Source organism: Varroa jacobsoni, unplaced genomic scaffold (genome assembly GCF_002532875.2).
Source record: "Varroa jacobsoni isolate VJ856 unplaced genomic scaffold, vjacob_1.0 scaffold_466, whole genome shotgun sequence".
In the NCBI taxonomy this organism is placed as follows: domain Eukaryota; kingdom Metazoa; phylum Arthropoda; class Arachnida; order Mesostigmata; family Varroidae; genus Varroa; species Varroa jacobsoni.
In genome coordinates this window covers 68,507-84,131 of record NW_019213368.1, presented here as the reverse complement: position 1 = coordinate 84,131, position 15,625 = coordinate 68,507, and the positions used below count along the sequence as shown (strand labels likewise).

Here is a 15,625-nt window from a genome sequence, read left to right as displayed (position 1 = left end):
AAGGGAGATCCTATGTATCGGCCGGGATTCAGACTCGCGCATAGCACCAAAGGCCTGTCTTAGGTATCAAGTGTTTGCCTATAAGCGGCCTACTCCTGCCCCCGGAAGACGATGCAGCGATCCTTTTTTTTCTAACTATAAACAGTATCCACATGTAAATGAGTCTTGATTTATGGGTGCTTAGCATCTCTCGCGCATGTCGGCTTAGTGCACCTACTTTTTCAATTATAGCTATATTTTTCAAATTAAAACTTCGGAGCGATTTTACGCATTCGTTCTCGCTACAAACGCATTCAGCGTATGTGAGGCTTGTGTCGGCGAAGCATCAAGCAGGGGTCTGTGGCTTCCTAGAATAGCGTAAGGGGTCTCATTAATGTGTCCATCATCGGAGGTTGTCATTGAACTTGTGGATGTACACCAGTTCATTTGGCATAAACAATACGAATTATATTGATACTTAGCAAAACGGTGCCATATGAAAAGCACGGCAGTTACCTATTTGCGCGGTAACCAGGCCTTTTCTGCAGTTTGTTCCCTTGATACATGTGGATGGTCAGTGATCTCTTTTCCAGGTTGCAAAGGGGGTAGAGGATGTTCAGAACGTCCAGGCGTTCGTATGAAAAACAGAGCAATGCCAATATTCTCTCTATGGACGACTCGAACTGTATTTTTTTTTTTTATTTTGGGTTGAGTGATTTATCTTTGTTGAACAAGATAAGATTATATCACCTATCGCACACGCTATGCTTTGTCCAAGTTCTGGGTATTCATGAAAATAAACCAGCATTGGCTAGTATTATTTCTTCCGATTTCTAGAAGTTTTCGAAAGCTGTTTTGCGCTGAACTTGATGTTTTCAGCGGACTAGCTAAATGATTATAGAAAAAAAACTGGATTTGAGCTGGTATTTTTGAGTGTGCGCCTAGTTGCTTGTCACACTTAAGTGAATGAACTATATGCCTGTAATCTGACTAGGTCAGCGCCGGCATTATAAGGAACGCGGCCTAATACGACTTTGTGCTTCCTCACGTAGTTTCTTCCGTTTCACCGTATGTGCTTTGTTCTTCTTCTATTTTAACAGTTTTTATTTAGCAGTTTCCAAAACAATGAGTTAGTGAGTTACTTGGAATTACTAAGTTTGCCTTTCTCAATATGACTGTGTGTTTACAGAAGGAATCATTGTAGGCGACAATGGGTGCTACACGACTATAGTTTACCGTTTACGCTACCGTAGTATGCTTTCTGTTAGTCAATAGTAGGTCAACCAACAGCCGCATAACTGTTATATTGCCTTGTTTTTCGCGCCGGAGGTCAATTATACTAGACTTCAGATAGACAAATCCACCTTGGCTGCATTCAGCGAGCGCGGGCAGGTAGAAAGGCTCGTAAGGTCCTACTAAACGACCTACACATAATTATATATGCGTATTTATAGTTCATTACAGTGAATGCTATACTGTGATTATGTAACGCAAATGAATTAGCAGTGTATTGTAACGGAAGCAGCCAGCTATCACATACAATAACTTTACGCCATTTGTCTGATTGAGTCCGGAGCCTAAATCTGTCTGATCTAGATCAAGGAGGAGAAATAGGTGTCCAGAGTGGTTTGTACATATGAATTGTACACAGAGGGTAGCATTTGACAAAGGCATCAAAATGTAGTAACTTTCAAACATTTAAACGAACGGTCAACATCAGACCGTTAACATACTGTAATCACTAATGCTAATAGCAATTGAACAAGTGCATTAATTCAACTAATGCCGATAACAGTAAAAAGGGTAATAAATTGATGTTTACGATTATCTTGGAAATTCAATTTTAACAAGATAAATAAAATAACTTCTTCTTTATATCGCTTAAAGTTAACCATCGTAGCTTACGTGACGCTTTACTACTATCCGCCTCGGCATTTTGTGTAAAGCGACCGTCGATCGAGTACATAGGTGGGTAGTAAGACTGAAACAGGACTTCTTGTTCAGAATTTTACTAATTTAAGGTTGCATATAACGACAATGTAACGCAATTGATGGGAGTCAACGACCGATGGCGACATACCAATAAACCGAAACATATAGTAATCTACGATATAATAATGATACAATATATATTGTAGTATTTGTGCGAGCGTGCATAAGGACAAAATCGTCCAGAAAAATTTCATGTTCTTTCAGAAGATCATTTTCGCCGATTTCTTTCTGCATCTACTTGTTAATCAGTGAAGAAGTAAGCTTGATATGATTCTAATGTCAAGGATATTAATAGTTTCTATAGTATCCGAGCTAGAGCAAAAGTCATTATAATAATGATGACAGCGAAAAAAAAAACCCAATTAACAAATTTAACAAATACCTAGCTCCTAATATTATCCTTCGCCTCCTCTATATGTTAAATAAATTCGTGTAATGAGTATTTTGAGGTCTATGCCGCGATCGACGAACACCTAGGATAAGTAACCTTCTTAATTTTCGTTCTACCTTCGCAATGGTCGAGTCAAAATAGATTTTAAAAAATGTACGCGTCCACTTTGGAGCTTTGAAATGCTGCATTGGCTGATAAACAATGAAAAATTTTCAACCACGGCGCGACGAGATTGTAGCTTTTTTATATTGCGCCGATAGGAATACATTCGTTACTTACAAATGCTGTGTTTTTTAATCTGTCTGCAACGACTTAACCAACTAAGAACGAAGACTTGGACTTGCTCGAAGTTCTACTTAAAATATTTCCAGTGAAAACAAAAGTTTTTCTGTTCAAGACAAACGTCGATATGAAGCTGTTTTACTTTAAAACGCCCCTAAACCTGTCAAGGGCGCCTGACCCAACTGGTACACCTTGGTGACCATTTTGGATCTAACGCTAACGACTATTTCATGAATAAACCAAGTTTGTTTCTTGTAAACCGCCGCTAGCAAAAGTAAGTGTAAATAAAATTTCAGTTAACGAACAGTTTGCCGGACTGTCTAAAGGTACAATTTGATTTCTGCAAGCAAAGATTTAGAAAGATAGGAGCGGAACCCTACTTTCGAACAAGGATGTAAATGAAACAATGTCTTCAGACTAATATATTTCCGTTGAAGGGAATAGGCACGACCTTTTGTACAATGTACAAACATTATTCTGCTTTTCAAAGCATGATACGAGTAAAAGTATGAAATATTAGCAGGCCTTTATAGCAACGAAACAAAAAAAAACAATGTTCTTGGGAGAGTCAGTATTGAGATGTCGCCGAAAATTGTTAATATCTGTGTTTCATCCCGTTGCGCCGGATCGGCAGTTATGGGATCTAAGGTTCGATTCCAGGGTCAGGCCGCTTTAGGTAACGGCGCATCACTTGGTTACGCTTAGCCAAAATGATTCTAGTCAGTCACTGGTACGAGCTAAAAGCCTTAAGATGTTAATACGTCAGATACAAGAGTTATGGTTATGACGACCTACTCCGCAGTAATTACACTGGCAAAAGTTGCTCTATGGATAATATCTTCAACTTAAAGGGTTTTGAATGATATTTTCAGAATCGTTTCTTTAGTATCAGGCTCCTTTTACAGATCGTGGTCGGCAACGTAATAATGGTTTGTCTCTCACCTTTTTCAGGTATTGCAGGCTCTGACCTTTGAACTTTTTGATGTTGCACCCACCTCATATTCAACGGAATTACAATGATGACCTAAACTGGAATAGTTTGTTTTTTTTTTGCAATTTCAGAGAAAGATAAGAGAACCGATTTAGCTATTTTTTTTATACAGGTGCTGCGGCGGCAGAGAATCTTCAGCATTAATGAGCCCATAAGTATAGGGTAATAAAGAACACTTTCTATGTGCATGCGTTAAAGCTCGCATATTCCAGCAGACACGGTGGCCAAAATCAGGCGTAATCAGCTTTGGTGACAAGGATATTGTAACGATAACAATATTCTACCTCCTTTGAATAAAGTAAAATTTGCTATCCAAAGTGCTATTTCTAAAAGAAATCATAATAGCCAAAACGATACCAGATATTTAGTAAATTTATTATCAACCTTCGGAATCTCATATAGTCCAATATATAGATTTACTTTTTGCTTTTCCTACTCATTACAATGCATGCAAAGGACAATATGTCTGTCGCCGAGAGCGCTGTGAGGAAAGCTGTTTGAACCTCTAACGAATCGTGGTAACGTTGCAAAGGACTTCGTTCTCATGCGGTTGACAACGACGCTAATCGTTGAGGACACGAACGTCATCACAAGCCAGAACATCGCGTATCTTGCAAATGGCCGGGAATAAGCATTACGAAAGTTAATAGACCCCGCTAGCTCGTGACTGTTGGCCATGTCAAGTAACGGAGTAATGCTGAGGTTTGCCAAGACGATTGAATGAAACGATGCAGGGCAATTGAACGCACACTTGTCGCACCTTCCAAACAAGACGTAGCTTTTGATAAAATAAGGTAACTATTGGAAACGGCTATAGTAATTAAGACCTATAACTGCTCACCGAACGAAGAGCACAGCTGGGTCACGTAAGGTTCAATCATAATCTTTACGGATCACCTGTTAATTCGGCATCTGCTTTGGTGGCGTTACTTCATCGAGTTCTGCCTAATAGAGCTACTCTCGTATTGTATGTATAACCGAGAACTCGCCAGCGCTATCAACATAAGCTAGTTACCTTTCTTAATAGAATTTTCTATAGAAGCTGTTAAATTACCTTGGAGTGAGCTTTGCACAGATACTAGTTAGGTTTTTAGGAACATCATGCAGTCGGAAGTCCTTGTCCAGTAGGAGTTCATCTGCAGCTAGCTTCTGAAGTTCAGCGAACATGATCTGGCGATGACAGGCACTGGAGCTAAAGAACTCCACGTAGAATCTGCAATAAATTCGAGAATACAATGTCGAAACTAGCGTAGCCAATCTCACCTTTTTAAATATACAGGCAATTTAAGCTCGAACGTTTGAATACGAACTCTAGGTATAGGTCTTGCATAGAGATTACATCATTTGATTGCGTTTTCTTCTTAGCACTCAGATAATAATTTCCATGACTAGCCCTTTCACTGCGTCCGATGCACGTCAATCATCAATGTGATGGCGCAAATATATCAACCTCTCTGGTAACGTGTAAACCGTAAATGTGAATTTATCTGTAGGATCGTTCATTGTCTTACTACAAATGCCTACTTTATGATTCTACAAACTCCATTGACTTTGTCTGTTTGGCGTCATCGTATTGAAACTTGATTTGTGAGAAAAGCAAGTATATCGCTAGACAGCGTTATAGGCAAATAATTTATATCGAAGCATTAGCCGGCACTTCAGACAAGATAATGGTTTGGCCCAATAATCTGAACTGGGTTTGTGTACCTAGTTCCGCAACGATGGTTGCTCCAAGGTGATCGAGCGACACTTAGCGTCAAGCGGACGCTGACGCTCTTTTTGCGCAACGGTTCAAGCCTATGCTCGTGCACACCAGTGGAGTTTAAACGAACTTTTCCATCATGGCAGCATGCTGCTTCTTCTGACGTATCTTTTATCACTAAAAACGGACCTGAAAGTGTTACGGAACAGTGCTCGCATGCGAACGGAGCCACTATCACACAATACCTGAAACGACGATCTGAACTTGAGTTAGCCACTAATGAAAGAAGTAAACTAGATAAGAGATCCAATTAGAACATCGTAGACTGTATTGGTCCCGTATAAGAGAGCAAACAATGAGCGTCGGGTACATACGTTCCAGGATAGGAGTATTGCCATCGATACCAATGGGTACTTTCTATCCATTGCCAATTCCACTTAACTGGCTCAAGCCAGTCATTTCGATGGGATTCGATGCAATTTTTGCCATCCCGGGTCCTCCAAAGAGATATGTTATAGAAATCGGACGCGAGCAAAGATATCGTCATCAAAGGCAGAGCAGTTCCCCAAGAAGGAGCGAGAAGTATCGGTGAAGAATCAGTGAATGGATCCATGCGAGGTCGTAAGCATGTCAACAAGGAACAGCGTCTGTCAGTTGTAAATCCTGCAATAGGTTACGTTCTATGATTAGTGCACTACCAATTTAAACACCGTACTCTAAAGGCCAAAAAAACAATCTAACTCTTTTTATGGCATTAATCATTGCCATACTCTAGTGCTGTACTTAAAAATCCACACGGAAAATTCGTATAGCAAAATCCTATCTAAAAAAAACCCAAGTAAATTATGCGTTTTAGGAAGGAGCGTATTATGTCGAATTACTGTATTATATTGAGCTAGCAGTACGCTTCTTACTCACTAGCTTCCGTGGCTTCCTAACCAAAAAGTAAGGTTTAAGTATACGCTTCTGTTTACCTATTAAGCTCAATTTTACATTTTCGCGATGTCAATATAATCAATGAAATCTTTGATATTATACTTAGAAAATATAACTGTTCTTTTTTTGATTAATACAGGGTGTCTACTACGTGTTACTACTACTAAGTGTTAGCATGGAAATGCATGTTAAAAATACGAGACAACATACCCGCGTAGCGCCAACAGATGACTACTTTTTGCGAACAAGCCCAGCTCGGCTTGTTGCAGCCAATGAGTTGGTACTGACCGAATGGGTTTGGGACACCGAATACTATCATGTCTTAACTCATTATCCGTCTAAGCGGTTCACTTTCGGAGAAACTGCTTTTGACAGCAGCTTTTTAATCCAACATCTACAGTGGAATACCATCATACCGTATATACTTAGGATAATGGTACACAGGATAGGATTTCGTTTACTTTGCTATTAGAAGCGAAACTGAACGCATACGAACTGTTAGAAGAGCAACACTAAAAGTATAGTATATGATACAACACTATCTAAAGAGAGACAATTTTTATACAAGCATTACGACTTCAGTGATATATATATATAACAGTCTGTGACTATCAACTATTTTTTGCTTTTTCAGATCTCATTATTTATTTAAGTAGAGATAAATTGTTAAATGTTTTTTGGGGTTACTGACGCGCCGATTTCAGCACGTAAATAAAATATTTCCTAGTAGCGACACTATGTAGAAACTTGTAAAGAAATTATCATATAAGAACGGCATACAAATATCTTACGTGCATATATTGATGACTAACTCATTAAAATAACAAACAAGCTTATTTTTACTTGGTGATATTATTTTTCGCGCTTTAGGACTAGGTGGGCCGTGTCATTCTGGTGAATCTGCCAATTTATCTGGGCACAGAAGTACTGAAGAATATTTGAATAACAATATTATATCTAGTAAATAACTAACCGAAATAACCGTTTCTATTTTCTGCTTAAGCCAATGTACCTTGATAATAATATTAAAAAACTCTATATTCTTCTAAGAGCTCTGTATATAGCAAGATACTATCAGACTATCTACAAAAAAGTTGTGCGTCCTCCAACTTGAAGTATATGAAGTGAATGAACGAAACTTGAAATATGTACATACAATGTATCTAGAAGTCCGTCAACAATTAAATTCTATTTCGCATGTTTTTATTTGATGGGTCATGCGGATTTCAAAGCATCCTATCAAAACAAGTCGAAAACAACAAGTAAAACTTTCATATTAATTATTACTCAAAACTAGGTCGTCGGTACAGTTTGTTGATCTATGGCATATGTGGCCTAAGCATGTGCCGAATTTTGTGCCCGTAATTTAAATAAGGCATATTTGCCTTGAAAAAATGCTTTAGAAGGTGTGTCGAGGCATGACGACACGAGAACGAAATGAAGATACGAGAAAAGTATTGGATAGAAGTATACTTACGTGTGTATTTTACAGATCACCAATTATAATCTTGCTAGGAGAAACAACGTATCGTTCTAGTCTAATTACACACTGTATTTTTATGAGATAGACGTTCGGGCGATCGATCGTTACAAGAAACCCCCAAAAAAAAAGATCTAGTTTTATCGATAACTGTCTATCTTACACTCAAGTTGTTATTTTTTTTTTAAGTTAAGACGAACCGATTGTCGCTTTTGCAGCGGTCTAATTAACTTAGCGCAAACTCACCAAGTTTTCAAGCCAAAAATTTCGTAAGCATAAACAAAAACATAGATCACAAATATTACAAAAATATCATTCACGACAGCGGTAACTAGAACGTTGCCTAAATAATATTCTGAGGATGTAGATATTGCATTCATAATTTTCCGCGTTTTCTAAATCCAAATTGAGAAATAAAATAGAGACTAAATCTGGATTGACTGGACTAAATCTGGACTACGCAGGTCCTATTATTATTCTAATCCGATTTCTGTTTGATAGAAATGTGTGTTTAGGCTGCGATAGCGTTTAGGCCACTGAAGGCACTTCTCAGGCCCTTAACAAGCCACGACGTAAAGGCTGTTACTGCAATATTTACATTGTTCGTTCTAATCGATTTTTCATTGCGTGAAGATTGTACTCACGATTAGCGGTAGTCGCTTGTTAGTTATAAAAATAAAGTTACACACTGGAGTTCGGAACCGAAACTTTAGAAGCTGGATTTAGATAATGAAAAAAATCATAAATAGTGAGACAGCTATCCAGATGCTTATTTCCTGTCTTATGGCTCTAAAGTTATCAATGCTAGTTCTGCTAACTGCTGCCGTAGAAAATAACAAGACCTCATCGAAACACAAATCTTTGCGTCCAATATGAAGTTGTGGCCGAAGTCTACGGCAAGGAAACTGTAATAGCATGCGCATTTTAGATATCCATAAGGAAAAAAAACTTAATCCAGCTAACCATCCAATGGATTATTTGCATTTTATTAGCAACCAGGTTCTATCGAAAACGAGTTTTTCGAGGCAAACATAAAGCTAGTTTGAACGGTAGCTCCGATAGCCAATGATAACTCGAGTGGGCGCTTCCTGGCGTAATATTTACCTAATATAAGCTAACGCCCTATATTTGTTACCGACAGACTTCAAAAAGTGTAGCCAACTTCACTATTTCATGAAAAAATAATTTTTACTGTTGAAGTGCGTCAACCAGGTGGTCGACGTCTGATACCTAAAGATAAACTCCATAAAATGTACGAATGCTTTGAAAACATTCGGTAGCATACGTACCGTCCTGCAAACTTTACAAAAAGGTCTTTGTCATAGATGCGACTCCCAAACGCCCTAGCTCTCTGATCGCTAAACAACAACAGCGACACACCGGAGCGGCACCAGCAAAAAAAGCACAACGACAACTATCAGGGGACATTCACGGAGACGCGTGCCGCCGGTGTACGTTTCGACTGAAGACGCTTAGACCAATACCAAGTATCAAAGAAACCCAGCAAGTAAGACGAAATAGAGCTGCCTGTTGGTTACTGCATCTTTCCTTTTTAACAAAAAGCAAAGACAGCGTTAGAGTATTCATTCTATTTCTGTTCTCACAATCGTTTCACGCATATCTCCTACTGGCCTCACCCACACCTAATAGACTTACATTACCTGACGACTATGTTATGTCATGGATATGGCATTGTATCATGGATGACATGCATTGTATGGTATTACACGTGTGAGGGCACACCATTTGTACGCGGTTGGCCACTGTTTCGACGACCGCGGTAGGGGCAATAACGTAGTAGTACGTGTAGTCGTTGTGTGGCGGAGTCAATACTGGGAGCGGGGCATGGCGCCCCGGGAAACGACCACATGAATTTAAAGACAACCCATCATTAGAAAAGCCAATATTAACCCCTGAGGGAAAAGGTAAGTTTACTATTACATCTTTGCCAAACGGCTATAGGCAACTGTTGACGACTACAGCAATAGCAGCGACAGCATCGGTATTCGCGACATATCATTCCTTCCATACATACCCGTACATGTGTACAAGCAAACGATGAATTTAGATGATAGAGGATCGGTAACACGCCCGCGATATGAATCGAGAAAAAAATGCACGCCTAAACGGCGTGTACGATTTGGCCGTTCATACGTCTACCGCATCTTAGCTACTGTAATTCGGCGCCGGGCTTGTTATATAAACTTCGCTACAAACGGGTAGATCTGTCAGGCTCCCTGTATGGTACAGTAACAAATATTGAGGCGTAGTCGGCTTTATAGCATACAATTAGAAACATTACAGGATCAGCAAAGAAACGTCAGCGTTGAAAAGGTGTTGTTCATAGAGCTTGGTCTGGATGAGTACCTCCTCGCAAAAAAATCAATAGGAATACGAAGCTTTGGGGTTCTTGAAGGCCAGTCGTCTATTGGATTAGTAGCGTTCATCTTTGGAGATAGGTTTTAATAGCATGAAATAGAAAAAATTAACGAATATAGAAAGCACAGTGTATCTAACGCGCATTGTGCAAAAAACTATAAGAAGAAGCGTCATGATGAAAAAAGCCCCATGAGATAAAGTACTTTCGGTAAATGCGTTTTGCAAGCTTATGATGGTAGATAATTAGAAAATCGGCTAAATTTTGTAGTTTTGCAGAAAAAATTAACGGATTCAAATATATATATATGTGTTGAAGCACTTGCGTGTTAGAGATCGACATAAGACGAAATTCTTATGAGTATGAAAATAAAAACGGAATCCTACACTGAATGCAAAAATGAAGTGAACCCAGATTGTGGATTACTAGATATTTGTATCTGAGTTGAACTTTAACTCTGTTCTGAAGCCGTTCGGTGCGTCTTGGAGATCTCGGGTTTCTGATTCACGCACTGCATATCGACAGATCCGTTCCAAACAGTGGATCTGGGAAGAACACATAATACGAACGAGCATTTTTTATTAGCTCAAAATATAGTCTATTGCAATCCGATTTCGTTGTGACGCTATAGAAGTCCTCCATCTACCAAATATCAGTGAAATTGCACGCCGAAATGTGACCTCTTGTGGCTAAACTGAAGTTTAGGGAAATACCCGTGCTATTTTCAAAGGTCTCTACAAAAGCAGAGCTCGACGTGTGTACGACGTCGTAATAAATCCAATGGTTTCAGAGTATAGCTTACTTGTCTTTCAGATGTATCTTCTTATTAACATACACCCTGTATGTTCCTCATATCGAAATTATCTCACGCGAATTGACAAGATCTAATTGTTCCACATTAAAGGCTCAAAAAAGCAATTACATTAACCAGATGTCGACATTCTGAGCGTGCTCATGTAAAAATCTGTTTTTGTAGAGCTTGGAAAAACACAAACTGGGTGCCTATGTATGTGCGATACGAAACAATACTGTAGTTCGCCTACGAGATGATAGCAACAACGACATTATCTGTCTATACGCAGTGCGCAAAAAGAAAACGTTCGTGAGAGAAGCACAGATAAACACGCACATCAGATTGACCAAGGGAATATCTATTCTATTCTACGACGGAATCGTCTCGGAGCGCAACGGTGGTAAGAGCTCTAGCGAAAACGGGCACAAATCACAACTACTTTCGTTAAGCTGAAATCAGTCATACAGATAAATTGGTCAATCTTGATGGTGTGCCGACACAAAGGCAACGCATTCAGTAAATCGTCTCGATCACGAGCCATTTTATGTAAATCTACTATACAACGAATCATAGCGTTTGCCTGCTCTTGTGTGCTGGACGCTGCGCACCGATCGAACGACATCGGGGAGAAGAGTTTCTATACATAACACATACGATATCTGTGCATACCTAGTTATTCGAGAACGTGCGCCGTCGTCACCGCCTTCTTGTCGATCGACTACGCTCATGAGACATGAATGACTGACTACCCGCAGCGGAGTTCGATGTTAAGAAGGCTTACAAAAGGATTTGGGTATAGTTAAAGAAGTACTAGCAACATAAGTCGTAGTACAAGCCTATATGATACGAGTTCTATTGATGCTACTGTCCGGTCAGCCCTAGTAGAGAGTGCCCCCGCACTGTTCACTAGGTAACTTAAGAATAGACTCATATAGGCCTACGTAAGCGGGCAGATAGGCCAGAATCACAATGGGCACAACAATTTCTTAGCGATGGAATACAGACTATCAACTACCCGTTGTATGCGCCTACTCTAGCAGTGTTTCAGTGAGTCACTAGGAGAAGAGGAAGAACTCGAGTAGTGAGGAACCATTTGAATGAAGGGCGTGGCTAGAGCTAGCTACCGTCGCGTCCATTGGCCTTAGCTACCCAGCCCAAGTAGCGAAGGAAAGGCTTCACTGTTCAACGACCTAGTCGAGTCTCGATGGCAGGACCGAACCTTTAATGTCTTCCCGAGCCAACAGTTCGCACCATTGGAACAGCGTTACCGGCACCGCTCGCTGCGTCATTGAATCGGGCGTGTACGTCTCAGTTCCTATAGATGATTCGTTAGAATTACCTCGCCAAATTTGGACGCCCGTGTTTCGGGAGGGCGCATCGCGGCGAAGCAACGATCCTAAACAAGGAGTATTGGCGGCCGCATTTGTGTCCGTTGATTTTCGAGATGCTCGAGGTTGATTCGTGTTATTGCAGTAGATGGATTATTGTAGCTTGCCAGGTACTGGCTACGAACAGCAAATCGTTCCCGTTTCAGCAAGAAACTATATTGCAGTAGTGGTCGGGAAGGAAGTGGATTTCGTTTGTCATCGTTATCATAGTCGCAATTTAGCAGTCGTATGGAAAGCCATCGTTCGCTCGACGAGATGTCAGCTGGTTAACAGCGGATATTACATGAAGTAGTAACATATACTTAGGTTTATGCAACTCGAAAACGAAGCCACTAAGCAGTAAGACATCAGATGTATATCAGATTGATACAAAAAAGGTAATGACAGTTGTTGTTTAAGGCTCCTCTCGTCTGCCTGCTAGCTAACAGCGTATGCCGGCTATGTTACCATGGATTTGTTTTCTACTCTGGGTTCTGATTCGCCAGTGAGGCATGTCTTAAGGAAAAAGGTGAATCTTTGATACTGGCTTGTTGCGGGCGACAAAAACCTGCGGAAGCAATTCCCTGTGATTCAGATTGAGCTAGCAGTTATCCTCGTTGAAGGACAGCTCAGATCGATTCTCATCGAGCTTTAGACCGAAGGCGCTCGTTCTGAATTTAGCAAGGCGTAGTAGTGTCAACCATAGAGAGTCAACACCTGTGTACGAGATACTTATCCTGAGCCGTTTCTGCGGTTTGTATATAGATATATATATATAACGCTTAATTTTCGACAGACGAAGCAATAAGATAATAATAATATAACAGATACTGATATCAATTAGCCAAACGACTCGTATAATGTTGCTCTTCAGTGATGAGGAAAGCTTAAGTGTTACGTACTCAGGGTAATAGGCATAGCTCGATCAGGAAACTTTTTTTTTCATATATAAGAGTTCGATATGGATCAAATTGGCTAATCGCAAGAATGGTAAAGAGATGATTCATCATCGATATGGATTTGTGAACATTCACGCGGATCAGGAATTGGAAACAAGAATGGGGCAGATAGAAACGAGTCAGCTCGTCCAATTGGCTCCGTAAACATTATCTTAGTAGTGAGAAACAACCATAAATTTGTTTTTATTTGACGCGGCAGAACAATTAACTATTGCCTACACTTTACCGTTTACGTTTCTTTTAGATCGTTTTTTTTTCTATAACGGCCTCGTTAGTTGTAAAATTTAGCTTTACCCGCAAAAAATACTAGAAGTGTCACTGCGGATGCTATCGCAAAACCTTAGAGAGACTGATGTGATTCTTGACAAATAGAGATGGACGACGAAACACTCGACCAAAAACGAAAAATATTATATAAATTTATACCTTAAAGTCAGAAATTGGCACTATGCAATGGTACACAGTCGCTGAAAAATGATAAGTACCTTTCTTGCTATAGGTGATGAAAATAAACGCTAGGACCTACTGTAACTATTGCTAATCATTGAAATAGGATCAATAAGTTGGAACTTTTTATTGCCATCGGTAGAATTATTTTTAGTACGCTGTGTATAAATAGAAAATAGAGGCGATACTTGAAAAGATGGGTTACTGAGACATCATTTTTGGCAATTTTCCAAATGACTCTCTTTGTAAGAATGTTAGCTCTAAATGTACTCGTTAAGTTAGCTTTAATAAATGGCAACATTTTTTCAGTTGCATGATCGACTGCGCTTACCTAAATGCTAAAAAAAAAAAAAAAAAAGAACGAAGGGACGTCATCACACACGTCAAAAACCCTGCCAGCCAAATGGGCTAGAGCAATTAGTAAAATCATGAATTCATTCATTGCCGTAGCAGCGTCCGATATTTCTGACGGACGTTTCCCCTGAATACCCCAAAGACCGATATTCTGGGCTTTCCCAAAAATCGAACAAGAACAACAGTCCTATGGTGCCAAAAACACGGTTTTCCCTTATCCAAATGAATACCATTTGATCTTGAAAATGTACTTTTATTATCGCGACATTCATTTTGAAGAGTTATTGATGCAGTTATGATAATCCCTAAACCAAAACGGTCTCGAAAACTACATTACTGCGCACTATAAATTCGCGACACTATGATAGATAAGAAAAAATTAGAGGCAGAACTTTCCCATATGGCAGAGACCTAACGACGAAGACCCTAAAAGTGTGAACCGGCCTATTCAGACCCGCACCGAACCAAAGCGATTCGCGCACCTATGGATAGATTGAGAACGTTGCTTATTGAACGAAAGAAAACGCAAGTCGTTAACGTGTCTGCTATTCTCAATAATACCAAACAGATGCATCCCAGTTGTAGGCAGCGGTATAACGAGCAACATTGACTCTTCCAGTACTATTTTTTTTTGCTAGCCATCATAATCATGAGTAACTCACTTTGTTCGATAGAAACATTATCGTCCGATTTCATCAGGTCGTCCTGAGCCCTTAAAAGTCCTTCTTTTTGATCGCGTCCGCCACTATCTCTCAGTTTCACTAGTACATTCTTCACGTATATGTGTAAGATTAAAGTAACAGCATCGGTGGCATATCACTTTCGCTTCGTACAACTTTTGCCCTCCATCCCTTCAATAGTTCGTGTAGCACCTCGTCTAGCTTTGGCGGAGCACCCCATGCAGCAGGGCTTTGCCCCTCCCAAGCAGGAGCTGCCTCGCAAAGTTAAACTGTGGTTGGCTTTCAAGCTTAGTGCTCTGGTCGGTTTGACGCCTAAGCATCAGCAATAGTCACAGCCTAAGTACACCTCACAGAGATTATCATATATACGAGAGCCGAACAGTATCAGCATCACTCATAACCGAAACATTATCTCCGCGCCGCGAAACAGACAGGGCATCATCTCGTGACGGCAACAGCTTGACGTAACCATATATGTGTTCGGTTGAGAGGGCAACAGCCATCCAGAGCCACTCACACGTAAAATCGTCCCGTTGCCGGCCAGGCAGTCAACGCCATTGTTGGTTTTCCTGCTTTTACATGATATTCTGATGACGAGCCGCGAGGTACGGGGCACGGATGCCGCAGAGAAGTGCTCTCTTATTAGACTTCGCATTGTGTCTGCGTTCTCCTCAGGTAACAATTATGCTCTGTATCGTACTCGTTTTGACTCATATCTACCGCGCATACACGCGAAGATGAACAGCGATTCCCCGGTAAAAAGAGGTCTTCAGAAAAAAACAACGTTAAGCGACGCGACATCGCCGACAAACATTGATTATAACAGTACTCGATTGGATCCATATCTAGTCTATAACCAGGCAAAATAGGCGATCATATGAGGGAATATTTATTT

The 15,625-nt window shown here is 40.1% G+C and overlaps 1 protein-coding gene across 2 annotated transcripts; it reads right to left on the bottom strand.

Moving 5' to 3' along the window:
- Window positions 1-3,988: 3,988 nt before the first annotated feature.
- LOC111260679 (uncharacterized) lies at window positions 3,989-14,735 on the bottom strand. Of its 2 annotated transcripts, none has more exons than XM_022833605.2 (5): window positions 14,713-14,735; window positions 5,712-6,000; window positions 5,343-5,582; window positions 4,690-4,848; window positions 3,989-4,395 (listed from the first exon to the last, which is right to left on the bottom strand). In XM_022833605.2, exons 2-5 carry the CDS (start codon window positions 5,948-5,950, stop codon window positions 4,068-4,070), a joined length of 966 nt encoding a protein of 321 aa, XP_022689340.2. In that variant the 5' UTR covers window positions 5,951-6,000; window positions 14,713-14,735; the 3' UTR covers window positions 3,989-4,067. The 2 variants fall into 2 exon arrangements, with proteins under 2 accessions (XP_022689340.2, XP_022689339.1); XM_022833604.2 differs by lacking the exon at window positions 14,713-14,735 and adding an exon at window positions 6,484-6,610.
- Between the last annotated feature and the right edge of the window lie 890 nt (window positions 14,736-15,625).